This window comes from Sarcophilus harrisii, chromosome 2 (assembly GCF_902635505.1).
Source record: "Sarcophilus harrisii chromosome 2, mSarHar1.11, whole genome shotgun sequence".
NCBI lineage: Eukaryota > Metazoa > Chordata > Mammalia > Dasyuromorphia > Dasyuridae > Sarcophilus > Sarcophilus harrisii.
Genome location: NC_045427.1, coordinates 330,381,288 through 330,399,124, shown reverse-complemented (window position 1 = coordinate 330,399,124; position 17,837 = coordinate 330,381,288). Strand labels below are relative to the sequence as shown.

Genomic DNA, 17,837 nt, shown 5'->3' with positions numbered 1-17,837 from the left:
TTCCTTTTTTTTTTTTTTTTTTTGGTGAGAGATTATAGTTATTGGCTATAAAGAGAGAGAGAGTGTGTGTGTGTGTGTGTGTGTGTGTGTACACATGTACTTTGGAGGACATTTTATTTTAATTAGGTTTCTGATTAAACATGTTTTACCTACTTAAAAATATTAATGCAAAAATAATCCCTTAATTTATGTAAATTTATTAGGTTATGTGTGGGTATATGTTTACCTTAGAAGATTAATATTGGAAAACACATTTCTTGAAATAAACTGGTTTGGAATACAACTTTGAATCTCATAAAATCTTTTTGACTCAAATTTAGTTTTGTGATAACTCTTTTATTTGGTCTTAAATCCAACTGATAAATTTGGATTTTGTTTGCCATTGGATAAAAGTTGTTCAGTATTTGTATAATATTTTTATGACTGTTCTTTCACTTTCTTTTTCACTGGATAATTCTGTCCTTTCTTTTCTTTCCCTTCTGAATTCCTTTCTTTCCTTTCCTGTAGGCCCTGATGTTCTTTACATCGGCCCTCTGAAAGGTGAGCCTAACTAACTACTGTAAATCTCCTAGGTCTCTGTTAACTATGGCTATCCTACCTTCCCTTCTGATACTTTTAAAACTGAAGTTCTTGTCATAATTCCCAATAACTTACCTTTGTTTTAAAGGTTTCCAGCCATTTACATAATTTATAAGTAAGTATAATTAAAGTAAATTTCTTAAGACTGGTAAAATACTTTGACTTTGGGGGAAAATGTTATTATTCTGTAAATATTTGTGAATAATTGATGTTAAAAGTTAAATTCTGTACCTCCCACTTAATATTTATTTTCTGTTATTAGGAAGCATATATTCAAGTCCAGGACTCTATAGTAAGACCATGACTCCAACTTATGATGCTCATGATGGAAGCCCTTTGTCACCAACTTCAGCTTGGTTTGGTGATAGTGCTTTATCAGAAGGAAATCCTGGTATACTTGCTGTCAGTCAGCCAATCACATCACCAGAAATCTTGGCAAAAATGTTCAAACCACAAACTCTTCTTGATAAGGCAAAAATAAATCAAGGGTAAGTTTAAAACCCTATATAATAAGATTTTCCTTTCATAGGAATTAGCATGTTTTAATAATTCTGACTTTTCATTGCCTTTTTTGTTAACTTATAGATGGCTAGATTCATCAAGATCTCTCATGGAACAAGATGTGAAGGAAAATGAAGCTTTACTACTCCGATTCAAGTATTACAGCTTTTTTGATTTGAATCCCAAGGTATTCAGAATTTTTTTGAAGGGGAAGAGCCATTTTATGTGATTTAAGATTTTACAAATCAAATCTTGATCTGTACTTTTTTTTTTTTTTAATAACTTTTTATTGACAGAACCCATGCCAGGGTAATTTTTTACAACATTATCCTTTGCACTCACTTCTGTTCTGATTTTTCCCCTCCCCCAGATGGCAAGCAGTCCTGTACATGTTAAATAGGTTACAGTAGATCTTAGATACAATATATTTGTGCAGAACCGAACAGTTCTCTTGTTGCTCAGGGAGAATTGGATTTAGAAGGTATAAATTACCCAGGAAGAAGGGAAAAAATACAAGCAGTTTACATTCATTTCCTAGTATTCTTTCTTTGGGTGTAGCTGCTTCTGTCCATCCTTGATTTGATCTGTACTTTAATAAGTTTTTTAAAATTACAAATATTTATTTATACAATATAAAATACTTTTGTAAAAATTGTATAGGTATAGTTTATTTTACTTCATCTCCATTTACTAATTCATATTTATCTACTGCTATCCCTTCCAGAGAGCTATTCATTGTAAGGAAAAATAAAGAGGAATAAAATTCACCAAAACCAAAAAAGTCTGGCAATACCTGCTATGCACTCTATGGGAGTGAACAGAATGGGAGTGATGTTTGGCATGTCCAGCATTAGTGGTGGATGGGGAATGTAATCCTGATCATTGACTCTTGGTCAACTTTTTTTTTTTTTAAGAGAAAAAGCAAACAAAAATGAAGTTTAACAGTTTTGCAATACAAGCTTGTGATTTAGCCAAAGGATTGTTTTAAAAACTTCAGGTTCAGTATTTTTGAACTCAAAAAGATATTTACCTAGGATGTAATAACCAAGTTGAATAAAGACTATAACTGTTAAACGATTTAAGCTTTTCTCAAGGTAGTTATGTTGTAGGAGTATTTAAGCAGTAAGCATATTAGGTTAAAGCAGTTTCAATTGTTTTCCTCTGCTAGCCTGGATTGAATTGGCTCAATAGCGATTTTTTCTTAGATTCCCAATGAGGATTCATTCTGTGCATTTTCTAGATTTGTCTGTAAGAACTATTTTCTCACTCATTTGTGAATGTACTATTTTTATTCTTTCTATTTACATTGTATCCATTATGCATATTGATTACTTGCTTTGTTCATATTCTTGGACAATTTATTTATTGAGGGTTAACTTACAAAATACTTTTTTTGAAAAAAAAATTAAAATAGAAAAAGAAAGAAAAAAGAAAAATTAAAAAAAATAAACATTGTCATGTACACAACAGAACATTAGGTAGGATTCAAAATAGGCAAGAATAAATTTCCCTTTCAAGAAAGCATACATAAATAGAAGGGATATATTCATGACTATTCCATCTTTTCTTTGCTTCCTTGTAGGTTATTTTTTTGTTCTCTGCTGTTCACATTCTACTTTATTCTTTTTTTCCCATTTTGTCCCTCTCATTTTACAGGTTATAGTTAAGCACTAATATATTCATATGTACATACACACATATACCTACTCACACACACACAGATATAGATCTATATATACACACATGTACACACATATGCATACATATACATTTACATTTACACATAGACATGTATCTAGAATAGTATTATTATGGCTGCATAAACTGTAGATTTCTCTCTTGATTGGATCTTTAAGTATGATTTTTGACTGAGAACAATGATTCTACTTTTTTTTCTAACAAATTCTATCCTGATCCTTGTTGCTATCTTTGTGTATATCTCTTATTTCCTATCTATGCTAATTCTTTTACTTTAGTTCTACTCTTTAACTTTCTTTGCTGTGACTTAATCTTTCCCATCCGTGGAGAGCTCCCATATCTTCTCCTTTCACCTTTTCCTTCCCTCTTTATCCCTTTCTCATTAATCTCCTTATCTTGTCCCACAGCCACAAATCTATACTCACTAACTTATATTTCTTCCCTTCTTATTTCTTTATAGATTTTGAAGGGTGCTATATCTTTCATATTGTTTGTATTTGTGTGTGTGTGTGTGTGTGTGTGTGTGTGTGTGTGTGTATTTTGTTCCCTTTTTAACTCATTCTTGATGTGAGTAGTTACGGTCCTCTCCCTTCTAATACCTCTGTGGTGGTTCTTTATTCTGCCATCTCATTTGAATAGCATAATTACTATTTTATCTTTTTCTAATTGATTTTGCTTTTTAGAGTAAGATCATATTCAGCTCTGTCCCAATTTTTCTACCCAATTACTGATGTCACTCTTAAACATATTGGTATACCTTTTCATGTTTAAAACATAAATAAGTTGTCCTTGTGGAAGTTCTTAAAATTAGTCTTTGAAGTTGGCTCTTATGTTAAATTTTCAATGTAATTAAGGTTTAGTTGAAACCAGTTCCGAAAACCCACAAGATCATTGAATGTCATTTTTTTTCATTTAAAATAATGCTTAGTTTTGTTAAATATAATTTTTGGCCACAGGCTTAGTTATTTTGATTTTCAGTATTCCAGGACCTTCCATTTTTTATTGTAGCTGCTGATAAATTCTGTACAATTTTAATTTAAGTGCCAGCATATTTGAATTGTTTTTGTTTGTTTCTTATTAAATTTACTCTTATTTGGGGGTTTCAAAATTTAGCAATAATGTTGCTATTTGCTTTTCTTATAGAATCTCTTTAAGGAAGTGATCAGTGGATTTTTTTTTTTCCATTTCTACTTTTCTCATGTTCAATAACTTCTAGAAAATTTTCTTTGATTATTTCTTAATATTGTGTCAAGGTTCTTTTTTCATTTTATCATTCTTCAGGTTTTATTTATTCTTTTTCTATTTATTTTTTTATTCATTTATTCTTATGTTTTATCTTGATCTGTTCTCGAGATTTGTCCTTTTTCTCATAAGATATTTTAACATTCTCTTTTTTTTTATTCTTTATATGCATATTTATTTATTTCTCTGTCTCTTAAAGCTTTACACTGACTTTTGTCTAATTCTCATTTTGAAAGAATCATTTTCTTTCTTTAAGACTCTGGATCTCTTTTTCTAATTGGTTGACTTTTTTTTCCCCATAATCTTCTTTTCTTTGAATGGTTCTTATTTTAGTTTTCCCTCAATCTCCCTCCTTTGAGTTCTCTTATAAATTTTTTCTGAGCATGTAGCCATTTAAGGTTACTCTTTGGGATAGGAGAGAATTATTTTTACTTTAATGTCCTCCTCAGAGGACATTCCTATTCCTATATTAAGTTTCTATGGTTGGTTTCTTTCTCCTTTGCTTGATCTTTCCTTTTTTTTTTTTTTTTTTTTTAAATGAGAGATTATTAGTAACCACCTCTAATGTGGGACATGGGGGAGAGATGATGCTTCTGGCTTCACTTCAGCTCTCCCCTCTGACCTAGCACCCCAAAGCAAAAACTCCACCCTCATGTAAGTGTTATAGTCAGCAGCATCATTGCCCCACTGCTTTTACAATTTCTAGCCAGGTCTGGCATTCTTTATTAGAAGAGATTGAGGTTCCCTCAGTGTTCCCAGAGTTATAGCTCCAACTTTGCACTGTTCAGGAGATGAAAATTCTGTGGTACAGGCTGAGGCTCCCTTGGAACCCAGTTAGCAGTGATGTGTTTACACTTCACATCCCACTTAAAGCTCAGCCCTAGAGTCTTTTCCTAGAGGTCTTCTTGGGTTGTCCCTATTAGACAACAATTCTTTCCTACTCCCCTACCCCAACTAGCCTATGTTCACTCTGAGGTGTGATTTTTTTTTTTTTTTTTTTTTTTTTTTTTTTTTTTTTTTTTTTTTTTTTTTTTTTTTTTGTGGAGAAATTTGGGGAACAGGGATTTTTCTGGCCTCTGTTATCTTCCCAAAATCTTCCCCCAAAATACTAAAGGTAAAATTTTTACCTTTTAGTTTATATAGGCATAAGTTATTTTTTTCTTTGAAAATAATTGTATTTATAGTGGTTCTTTTATAGTTTTCAATGAGAAATGTATAATTTTAAAGTTAATATTACATGTTTTTATATATAGGCTAAGAAAAATTCTCAAAATTTTATGTCCATTTAATTTTGAATTCCTGCTTCTACAGAATGCTGCTTTTTAATAAAGATACTTTTTTCTATAGTCATCTAGAAAGTACTTATAATACTGAAGTTGTATTGCAAATGCAAAAAAAATATTTTGCCTCTCTCATCTCATCTTAAGACGACTAGAATTCATTTTGGACAATTTTTTACTAATGTGGACTAGACCTGTAATTATATTGGTTCAGGAAGGTCTTGCTGAATAAATTCTTCCCCAATGAAGAAGTGTAGCTATTCTGAAATTTACAATCGTGGAGATCCGCCTTTTGAAATTGAAGCTTAAATTTAGAATGAGTCCGGTAAGCCAATATATATTTCAGAAACAGGGTTTTAGCCAAGAAAGAGCTTACCTATTCCAGAGCCCACATTTCATCTACTATGAGTCTCTTTCCCTAAAATAACCTATACAAATGAGATATCAGAACTGCAATTCAGATATTGCATAAATTATATATGTATTTGTAAAAATAGGATAAAATGTATGATTTATTGTGATGACCACATATTTTAAAATCAGCCGGAGTCAGGCATTCAGGTTAAGGGAAAATCTTCAATCTTTATTCTCAGTAGAGGTGAAGAAGGATCGGAGGTGAAGGGGGATTAGCAATGTGAGCAGCTGCTACAAGATGCCAGCCAGCAGTCCCTCTCTGCTTCTCTCTTTCTGCCCCTCTGCCTCCATCCACCAAAATCATCATTTCCTATACAACACATGAGGACTTGCACAAAGAGTGGGCGGGGGCCATTTTTTCTCCAAGCATATATATTAATAGAGTATGGTCCAATTACCATTTAGCTTCATGTGCTTGGGATCTCAGTGCATCAACTCGAGCTTCAGCCCATTACAATTTATAGTTTTATCAATGCTGGTAATAATTTTGATTTATTTTATAGCTTTCCATATTACATATTCTTATGTAACAAGAATATATAACATTTATATATAATACATAAATAAAAAGCATAATAAAAATAATTATGTAACATAATATATTGTATATTCCTTTTTTTATTATAACTTTTTATTTACAAACATATGCATGGATAATTTTTCAACATTGACCATTGCAAAACCTTGTGTTCCAACTTTTTGCCTCCTTTCCCCTCTGCCCCCTCCAGATAGCAGGTAGTCCAATACATGTTAAATATATTAAAAGTATATGTTAAATCCAATATATGTATACACTATATTGTATTTTATATTCTTAAAATTAAAAGTGACTGACAATAATTTTACTGAATTTGGGGGGCACTTAGTATTAAATTAAAAATTAAAACCAATGTTTTTGTCAGAATTCAACTTACATACACACATAAAGATGTATACACATGCACAGAAATCTGTTTTCAGATTCTAAAGTGAAATTGCTTTTAAAATTATTATTACTTTAGTAATGAGATTGTATAGATAAATATAGCCTACATTCTGATTAGTTGTAGCTTGCTGTTTTCAAGAGCCTGTTTTATGTCTCTGCTTTTTCAGTTTGTACTGACTTTTCAAAAAATCATTAATCTCTCATTCATTGCTTCATTCTAATGTGGTAAGCTACTGATATTTATTTCCAGAAGTCAATAATTGTGCTAATATTTTAAGTTGTACTTCTGTTACCATAAGCCACATTTCTTCACAGAGTCATGATCAACTTTTACTCATGGAAAAGTATAGCTAAAATTTCAAAAGCTATAAAAAGTTTTAAAACAACACTAACTTTTTAGCCAATTTGTTGTTGTAGTCCTTTTTTTTTTTATGTTTTTGGCAGAAAGACAGGACGACATCTGCATGTATCAGGAAACTTTGGGGCTTTTTCTTAACATTTCAAATAGTTTCTATTGAATAAAGATCAAAGAAAGCACATTCTCCCCCAAAGAGTTAGTTTATCAGTTGTTAAACAGAAAGAAGAAACATCTGAGCTTCCTACTCGCTTTTAAAAATTAGGTTTGCCAGTTATAAAGTTCTTGCATACAAGAGAACTGTACGGTTCTGTACACATCTATTGTATCTAGGATATACTATAACATATTTAACATGTATAATGCCTGCTTGCCATCTAGGGGAAAGGGGGTGGAGGGAGGGAAGGGAAAAGTCGGAACAGAAGTGAGTGCAAGGGATAATGTTGTAAAAAATTATCCATGCATATGTTCTATCAATAAAGAGTTATAATAATAATTTTAAAAATAAATTAAAAAAAGAAAGTCCTTGCATACCTTTTTAATTTAATGTACTAAATGTGCTTTCATTTACTACAGTATGATGCAATTAGAATCAACCAACTTTATGAACAGTCTAAATGGGCTATTCTCCTAGAAGAAATCGAATGCACAGAAGAAGAAATGATGATGTTTGCAGCCTTACAGGTAGGTGAGAGAAATGACTAATAATTACCCTTTGTTTTGATTTATTTTTTAACCTTGCAAGAGTGATCTTAAATATTTGGGTCTGTTTCTCTTCTTTTGCTATGAGGATTGTAAGTAGAAACAAGAAATTGATTTTTTTTAATGTGTAGCATTTTTAAAAAGTCGTTAAACTTGACTTTTTATTTGTCTTGAGCAGGATAATGATGTAAAAAATAACATTTTTGTGACATGAATTTTACATTTTAAATATTTTGTTAGATATTAATGAATCTGAAGATAAAGTCATATATGACCTATTTCTGAATAGAAATTTGAGCACTTTAATGCATAAATTGACCTATTCATTTTGTCATCTTACTTGGGATAGGTTATTTAATAGATATAAAAAACATGCTGATTTGCACATGTAATATTGCACCCCATTTTAAAATTATTTTCACACTTTTTTTTTGTAGGGAAATGACCATTTTTGCGTCTAGTTGATAATATCCTAAGAAAAATCTCATTGATAACAATGTTTTCTATATTGATTTAAGGATGAATCAAGGCAGGAGGTTTTGCCTTTCTGAAAGAAGGATTGTTAAAGTATGATAACCCTTTGTAAAATAATTGGGCTATTTCCATTCTACGTTTTCTTCCTGGAGTTATTTATATGTCTTGAAACTTCTTATATAGAATGTAGTTGATGGGATAAAGTGTTGGACCTGGAGTCAGGAACACCTGAATTCACATTCAGCTCAGACTGTGGGAGCCTGTTACTTTCTGCCTCCCTTTCCTCAGTTGTGAAATGAGAGGGATAATAGTACCTATCCCCCAGGGTTGTTGTGAGGATAAAATGAGATAATATGTATAGAATGTTTTTCATATCTTAAAGTACTATATTAATATACTATTTAATTATCCTGTGTTATTCATCTATTTTCTCCTCCCTTTACACATTTGTGAAATGCTTTGTAGGTTTTAAAGCACTGCATAAGTGTTAGCTATTATAAGTTGCTTGTCTCTATTTACACCCTAGGCCTCCCAAAAATATTCCCAGTAATCTTTAAATAAACACTATGTTTAGGGTATTCGTCCTATAATTTCCTTTCTTGACCTTAAAATTCCTGAATTCATTTTAAATTCAACTGATTTGGAAACAATTTGTAAATCACAAAACATTTGCATATTTTGGAAACAGAAACACATGATAGGTACAGTGGGCTTATTTTGATTCTCTTTTAAGTATTGAGGAAATTATAATATATAATTTCTTTTCTTAGTATCATATCAATAAGCTGTCAATCATGTCATCAGAAAATCATTTGAACAACAGTGAAAAAGAAGTTGATGAAGTAGATGCTGCCCTGTCTGACTTGGAGATCACTTTGGAAGGAGGCAAAACATCAACTATTCTGGTATGTCTGAATTTTGCTTACTTGAACAGTGTAAAATTGATTATGAATACACAGCACTGCTTTTTTTTTCTGTATTTTATGAGTATATATGTTTGTGATACAGTATTGATTAAGAGAAAGTACACTAGCATTTGACTAAGGAGAGTATAAGATTTGATTTCTACCTTTGATACTTTTTCTTATTGGGTTGTTTTGGTTTTTTCCCCAATTTATTTTCTCTCAAATTTCCCATGCCCATTTTAAATAGAAATGAACTCCACAATCCATAAATGTATTAGCAAGTGAAGTAAAATCCTTGGTTATATTCAAAAGTGTATGCCCCATTCTGCATTTTGAGACCATCACTTTTGTTTTAGGAGTGGGTAACATGCTTCATCATTGGTTTTCCAGAGTCATGGTTAGTTGCCACACTAATTAGAGTTCTTACTGGATGTTTGACCAGAGACATTCCTTACCTTTTCTGAAGCTTAATAAATTCATTTATAAACTAGAGATCATAATACAACTTTACAAGTTGGCCGTGAGATCAAATGAAAAAGAAATAACATAAAGCACTTTGCAACTTTATAGTGCTAAGTAATTGCTGCTATTATTATCATCTGCTTCTCAAATTATTTCAGTGAAGTTCAGACAAAAGTGCTACTGAGAAAAGTTGCTATCTTGCTTTTTTTATGTTTAATTTGTTTTTCACTATGCACCAAGTAGGAAAAAAAGTGCTCTTTGTAACCCAATAAAAATATGTCAATCCATTTCTATAGGCTGACTGAAAGTAGTGCTGATAATATGATGGCATAATATGTACATTTAGTGCTTTTTCAGTTTGAAAGCTTTTCACTGCAGGTAGATCAAAAATTGTGCGTTTTAGGTATGACCATATCTATTAAAATATTTTAAAACCCTTTCCAAGTCTTGCCATTCTTTTATTTTAGATATTCTTTGGAACACTGAGGAGGTGGGGGGAAATGACTGTTTCTTGTTCCCATCACCCATAAATATATACTACCTCCACATTCAATAATTTTGAAATCCCCTTATCTGACCATGATCTGTTGGCTTTTTACTTCTCCCTCACCTTTTAAAACCCTACTCTTTATCTGCACTATGACTTCCAATTCCTTGTCCCCTTCTCTTCTCTCCTAAGCCTTCTCCACTAAACAAGTCATTTTATCCTTTTTCCCCCAGCTTGATTCCTTGATGAACAGTTCAACTTTATGCCATCGCCTTCTCTTGTGTCCCCATTCCCTTTATATCATTGATTATGCCCAGCTATGCCTCAGCCTTATTTCACTCACCTTTATTCTTGCACATAAGCTGCTGGGTAAAATTAGGAAAAAAAATCACACAAATGTTGAATAGGTTCCACTATAAAAGTTTTTGTTGCACACCCTCAACTAGGCAATCTTTAGGTAATCCTACTATCCCTCCTTTCTTAATTCGCTATTTTGTTTTTCACAGCAATTCTTCCATACATTTTCATTCCTTTTCAAATTTGCTATGGCTTCCCTTTCCCCAGTCTCTCTAAGTACTTTATTTCATATTTTACTGAAAAAATTGAGGCCATTCTTCTTGATTGATCATTCTCACTTTGCTGTTCTTTCTAATTTTTAGGACGCTATGCCTGCTTTTTCTTCTCCTGCCTATCTTACTATTCCTTTTCTGTCTTCTTTGCCATATCTTCTTCCAGATTACATCTTCAGGGTTTTGTTCTGGGTTCTCTTCTTTCTTCATCCATACTTTGGAGTCTCATTAGCTCCCATAGATTTAATTACCATCTTTCTGCTGGTGATTCTCAAATCTACCTATCGTACCCCAGAGTCTCCTGACCTCTAATCTTGCATTTCTAACTGCCTTTTGACATTTCAAATTGTATATTTAATAAACAGCTTAAAGTCAATATGTCCAAAATGAAACGAAATATCTTTTCCTCTAAAACTTTACTCGTCTTCTACCTTCCTTATTAGTGTAAAAGGATGATTCCTCCCAGTTCCTCAAATATCTCCCCTCTCCTCCTCCATTTCTTTTCATCTGACATTGTCACTAGTTCATCATCTCATACCTGACTGTTGTTAGGGCCTGCTGGTAGATCTGCCTGCCATTAAATCTTTTTCCACTCTAATCCAGTTTCCATTCAGACACCAAAATGATTTTTCTAAAGCACAGGTCCAATCATTTTGCACTCTTGCCTCTATCCCCACTAAGTAAACTTCAGTGACTCCTTGTTTCCTCTAGAATTGAATGCAAAATAATGCTCTGTTTAGTATTCACATTTCTTCAAAATCTTCATTCCTACCTTTCCTGTTTCCTTACATCCCTGTTGTTGTTCTGTTGTTTTGGTTGTATCTGACTCTTTGCAAAGATCCTGGAATGATTTGCCATTTTCTTCTCTAGCTTATTTTACAAATGAGGAAACTGAAGCAAAGAGGGTTAAGTGACTTGCCCAGGATTACACAGGTAGTAAAATGTCTTGAGGCTGGATTTGAATTTAGGAAGATGAATTTTCTTTACTCCAAGCCTGACACTTTATTCATTGTCTCACATGATGCTTGCTGTATCCCTTACTCTCCACTCTTTGATCTAATAATTCTGGCCTCTTGACTTTTCCACAAACAAGATATTCTGTATCTCTTGTCTCATGAATTTTTCTTTGGCTGTCCTCTATAATTGGAAACCTGCCCCTCCTTAGCTCTTCCTATTGCTTCCCTGGCTTATTTTAAATCTTAATCTTTTGATTTGATACCTTTCCTAATCTTTCTTAATTTTAATACCTTTCTCCATTAATTATTTCGTATTTAACCTATATAGCTTACTTTATATGTATATATTTCTTTACGTATTTTCTCCTTTAGATTGTAGGCTTTTTATGGGTAGAGACTATATTTTGCCTCATATTGTATCCAGGTGCTCAATAAATATTTATTTATTGATTAAAGAATTAAAATTGAAAAGAGTCCAATAAATTTAGGAAGAAGATATTGGTAACTGTAGTACAAGGATTTGTAGTGTCAACTCCATGAAAGATTCTAGTCAGGCAATCTGGGATTTGCAAAGTATTAAATTTTTGCAGCATAAATTTAGCATAGTGTTTGCTGTTTCCTTGCATTATCTGCATTGATCATTCGTTTTGGGATCCATAAGGACAATCCTGCTGTAATGTCTTGTGACAGTGACTGATCTTGAAATGCCATCTTCCATTTTCATAAATAAATTCTTATGATTTAGTTCTAGTTGTTATTGTTAGCAGGAACTTTAGAATTAATCTTCCTGAGCAGATCTTAGTCAAATCCTATAGACCTGATTTAATTACTTGTCCCAAAAATCTTAATTTTTTAAAAGTCCTAATCTCTTAAATCATGGGCAGCTTAAATTCTTTAGGCAAGGAAGAAGGAAAGGTGTGCTCACAGAGGATACCTTGCTCATACAGAGTGTTCCAAAAGTCTTATTATTTCTGCATTGTTTTCAACATGTTTAACACACTTACTCGTAAATTAAATATCCTTTGAATCAAACTTAATTTTTGCAGAGGAAAACTTAATTTCACCTAATTGAAAGAGCTGTAGATCTTTACTATAAGAAAATAAAATTAATTAAATGAGAAAACTTTAAGGATTATGTCAGCTTGCAGTTTTAGGCACTTAGAAAACACTAAGAATTAAGCTTTTAGGTTAAAATATGTATCTATTCTCCCCAAGTGATCTCTTTGATCAATCATATTCCATGAGGGAAGTGACTTTTTCCACTTTCGTCTTTTTGGATCTTTTTATAAGCCGTAATGCAGTGCCTATCAAATCATAGGTATTTAATAAATGCTTATAGGTTGATTTGTTCATATAAAAATCCAAATTCAGTTTAAAATTTTAAAGTTTTGAAATAATCTTATTTTACTTTATGTCATGGAGATAACCAATCTATGAAATTTTCACTGTTAACTTCCCTTTTTCTCTGTTTTAGAAAGGAATCTTAACATTTAAAGTAATTCAGTTCATGGAAAAACCCCATTTCATCATATCTTCAGAAACTTTAATGCACTTAAGTTTGTATGAAATTCTGTGTCTGAGATAATTCTTCTATCAGATGCAACATTGTTTTAGAAGCCAGAAAACTAGAACTAAATGTCAAACTTATACAAAGCTGTTTTAATTTTTCTTTTTAGGGAGACATCACTTCCATTCCTGAATTGGCTGATTACATTAAAGTTTTCAAGTAAGTAAAATTGTTTTGTTTTGTTTTCAACATTAATCTTTTGTTTTGCTGACAGGTACATCTATAAAATAATTGTTGAAATAAGGGGAAAAATGCTCTTAATTATAACTTTTAAATCATATTACTTATCAAATTGCTAGTGTATCAGTGATATATCATTTCATTGGTAAAAAGAATTCCTTTCCACCGTGCAGAATTGAAAACTTTTTATTGTGTTAGGTTGTACTAAAGAGTTACTCATTACCAGTGATTGACTAATGAATTCTTTTGCTTGGTAACTCACAAAACAAACAAAAAACTGCATAAGAGCCCTTAGTTTTCTTATACTTTTTTAGTGACAGTGGCAGAATGGCAGAAATGAAAGCAAACGGTCATGAATCATAGAATTTTCAGATTGTAAACAGTAATTTAAACTGTTGCTACTTAATGCAAGATATTTATGCAGTGAATAACTAGCAGATATGGTACTAGATAAAATAAGCAATATCAATATTTAAAAATCTTGCTAACAATGGAACTGACAGCCACAAGGAAGAACATTGAAGACCTCATCATCACCAGTTGTATTCAGGAAGAACACCAGGAGGTGTTAGATATGGCAAAGACTAAACATCGTTATGAAGAGTGAAATTTACTTTCTTAACTCACAGGAAATAGAAAATTAGTAAATTATATAACAGTTACTTATAACTAGTAAGAGCAAAGGTCAGAATCAGTTGCAAATTCCAAGAAAGGAATAAAGATGAAAAAAATTATGTATTGCAACATTTTAAGATCTATGTGCCCTAATTAAAGAAACACATTGTTGATGCTCAAAAACGTAAAAGGTGGAAATACTTATTTTTATTGTCATTTCTTAAATAAATTGGCGATTGTGGATGTTTGAGTAGACCGAAACAGTACAAATGTCTGAACCAGCAAGTTCTTGATTATCTTGCCAATTAGAAAAAAGTGGCAGACAAAGGGAGTATTATTATAGGGTATAAACTAAAGAAAAATTTTAAATTGTGACCAAAGGGATTGAAGTATATTAGTGATAGCATTGCCTCAGAAAATAGTAAAGTAGCAGAGAAGAAAATAAGTATATACTTGACATATAGCCAAATTTAACTATATGAATGAAAAAGAAACACTTCTTAAGCATGCCAGCATACAAAACATTGTACTAAATATTGAGGATACAAATGAGAAGGTGGGAAAATTCCAGCTTTCAAGGAACTCCTTCTAATGTAGGAGACAACACAGAAAGAAGATTTCAGCTGCAATTCGGGTGAAAATATATGTTAGCGTGCAACAGCAACCATTTTTTCCACCTTTCATTTGTATTTCTCTCAGGAAAAAAAAAATTAAATAAATAAATAAAAAAATAAATCATCAGGTTATATGTAGACCTAGATTAACCCTGCAGTGCCCAAAGTTGAAGCTATTCAAGGTTGAATCTTTTGAAATTTACCCCTTGGTTATCTGCAAGGTGGTCCCTGTGACAAGAGAAGATGGAAGCCCTTGGGGCACTACAAATCCCCTTTCACTTCTCCCCATATACATACATACTTTATGCTGGGAAGCTGATCTGTGGTAACTTCATGTTTCCATATGGTATGGGTGATTTTAAGCAAATTAACTCCTCAGTAGTTTCCTAGGGACCTCTCTTCCCAACAAACTGAAGTCCTTCAGACTTTTGCTCCAAAGCAAGAGCAAAGATTGTAGAACTTGGGAGTCAGGAAAGTAGAGATAAAACAGAATAAGAACCACTGGTCATAACTCCTGAATACAGCAAAGAAGTAAATGAAGAGCTATAAGAGTGATCCAAGTACCAAGACTTCTCAGACCAGACTACCACCCTTTCAGCAATATTACAGGGTATCTTGTCCCCCAACCTCTTCATGAAAAGCCACTTTAGAAGCCTGCCTAGGGACTGAAATGAGTCAGTCAAGAGAATAAAAGACTTCATAAGAGGTAAAGGTAGAGAATAGGTTCAAATACTTCTCCCACAGATTTGTGGGTTTTGTTTTTTTTTTTTTTTTGCCTGATTTTCCTTTTGTAAATTACAGTTTTGAGACTACTCGCCTTAGAAGATTTATTCTTTTTTTTTTTTTTTTTTTTTCAAAACATGCATGGATAATTTTTCAATGCTGACCCTTGCAAAATCTTGTGTTCCAAATTTTCCCTCTCTTCCCTCCACCCTCTCCCCTGGAAGGAAAGTAATCCAGTCTATGTTAAACATGTTAAAAAATATCTATCTATAATTCTGATAGACGTGGCCCTCTTCAACAGTGAGATGAAACAAATCAGTTCCAATTGAACAGTAATGAATTGAACCAGCTACACCCAGCAAAAGAACTTGGGGGAAATGAATGTGAACCACTGCATAGAATTCCCAATCTCTCTATTTTTGTCCACCTGCATTTTTTATTTCCTTCACACGTTAATGGTATACTATTTCAAAGTCTGATTGTTCTTGTGTAATAAACTAACTGTATAGACATGTATACATATATTGTATTTAACATTAACATATTTAACATGTATTGATCTACCTGCCATCTGGGGGAAGGGGTGGGGGAAAGGAGGGGAAAAATTGGAACAAAAGGTTTTGCAACTGTCAATGCTGAAAAATTACCCATGCATATATCTTGTAAATAAAAAGCTATAATTAAAAAAAAATCTGCCTATCTATAGATATGTTAAATCCAATATATGTATATTTATTTATACATTTATTGTGCTGCACAAGAAAAAAAATCAGATCAAAAATGAGAAAGAAAACAAAATGCAAACAACAAAAAGAATGAAAATATATGTTGTGATCCACACTTAGTTCCCATAGTCCTTTCTCTGCATATAGATGGCTCTCTTCATTATAAAATCATTGGAAATGGCCTCAATCATCTCAATCATTGAAAAGTGTCACAGGAAGACATATATATAATATATATATTATATATATATTATATATATATATATAATTTTTTTTAATAACTTTTTATTGACAGAGCCCATGCCTAGGTAATTTTTTTTACATTATCTCTTGTATTCACTTCTGTTCTGACTTTTTCCCTCCACCCCCTTCCCAGATGGCAAATAGTCCTATACATGTTAAATATGTCACAGTGTGTCCTAGATACAATATATGTGTGCAGAACCAAACAGTTCTCTTGTTGCACAGGAAGAATTGGATTCAGAAGGTAAAAATAACCTGGGAAGAAAAACAAAAATGGAAGTAGTTTACATTCATTTCCCTGTGTTCTTTCTTTGGGTGTAGTTGCTTCTGTCCATCCTTGGTCAATTGAAACTGAATTAGATCTCTTTGTCAAAGAAATCCAGGAAGATTATTCTTTAATGATAATTTGTTCATTTGTATCTTAGCTTATGACTTTGGCTGTATTAGCATCTTGTTCTTGAACTCAATAGCCTAGATGCTTTTTAATAATATAAGAATATAGTTACCTTACTACAAATTGAAAGAAAATTAATCACTGGAAGTGCATTTTACAGTTAAATAATCAAACTTCTTCATAAAGGAATGATCTTTAAGTTTAGTATGGTAGGAAGTTCATATCCAGAAATTGTTACTGTCCTTCAGTAATTTAAATCTGAAATTATCTGGATTATTATTACTATCATTTACCTCTTTTCTTTATAAAATTCTTCCAGCCAGAATTTATAGTGTAATGGAAAGAGTGCTAGAGCCAGAGAAGACACATATTAAAATCTTGCCTCCAATATTTTCTAATTTTGTGGTCAAATGCAAACCATTTAACTTCTCTGAGCTTTTTTTTCTCTCCTCTGCAAAATGGAAGTATACCTTTAGTTCTAATTTCACAGGATTGTTAGACCAGAAAAGAACATATATAAAATGCTTTGTATCTATCAAATATATCATAGTATATAAATGTTCACTATTGTTTTTATCATCCTTTAGATTGATTCTTATTTTAGGAAAACATTTATTTAATAATAGTATTTTTTTTCCAAATACATAGAAAGATGATTTTTAACATTCACCTTTGCAAAACCTTGCGTTCCAAATTTTTCTCTGTCCTACCCTTGCCTCCATTCTCCCTAAGACAGCAAACAATCCGATATAGGTTAAATGTGCACTTCTAACTATATTTCCTAAACATCTGTGTCATGTTGTACAAAAATCAAAATCAGATCAAAAGGGGCGACATTTAGTCTACATCATTCTCTCTCTGGATGGGGCAGGCACTTGCCTTCCCAAATCTATTGGAATTGTCTTGGATCTCTTCCTTGTTGAAAAGAGCTAAATCTATCATAGTTGACCAACCTATAATCTTTTTATTCTATACATTGTTCTTTTGGTTCTGCTTACTTCACTCAGCAACAGTTCATGTAAGTCTTTCCAGGCTTTTCTGAAATCAGCCTGCTGATCATTTCTTTTAGAACAATAATATTCCATTGTATTTATATACCATAACTTATTCAACCATTCCCTAACTGATGGACATCCATTCAATTTAGGAAAATATTTGGTTTTTGGTAAACATTTCCACTCAAATTCCTGTTCATGTCTTGTGAATTTTGCTCAAAAAAAAAAAAAA

General features: G+C 32.1%; 1 protein-coding gene across 4 annotated transcripts in view; it reads left to right on the top strand.

Moving 5' to 3' along the window:
• FERMT2 (fermitin family member 2) overlaps positions 1–17,837 on the top strand; it is a 95,655-nt gene that overhangs the window by 54,594 nt on the left and 23,224 nt on the right. For 2 of the 4 annotated variants that reach the window (XM_031952841.1, XM_031952840.1), the window contains exons 5-10: positions 508–540; positions 842–1,067; positions 1,165–1,267; positions 7,571–7,678; positions 8,941–9,075; positions 13,226–13,275. In XM_031952841.1, coding sequence (XP_031808701.1) covers positions 508–540; positions 842–1,067; positions 1,165–1,267; positions 7,571–7,678; positions 8,941–9,075; positions 13,226–13,275 — 655 coding nt within the window. The remainder of the gene's footprint in view (positions 1–507; positions 541–841; positions 1,068–1,164; positions 1,268–7,570; positions 7,679–8,940; positions 9,076–13,225; positions 13,276–17,837) is intronic. The other 2 variants (XM_012549293.3, XM_003756419.4) reach the window with 1 other exon arrangement.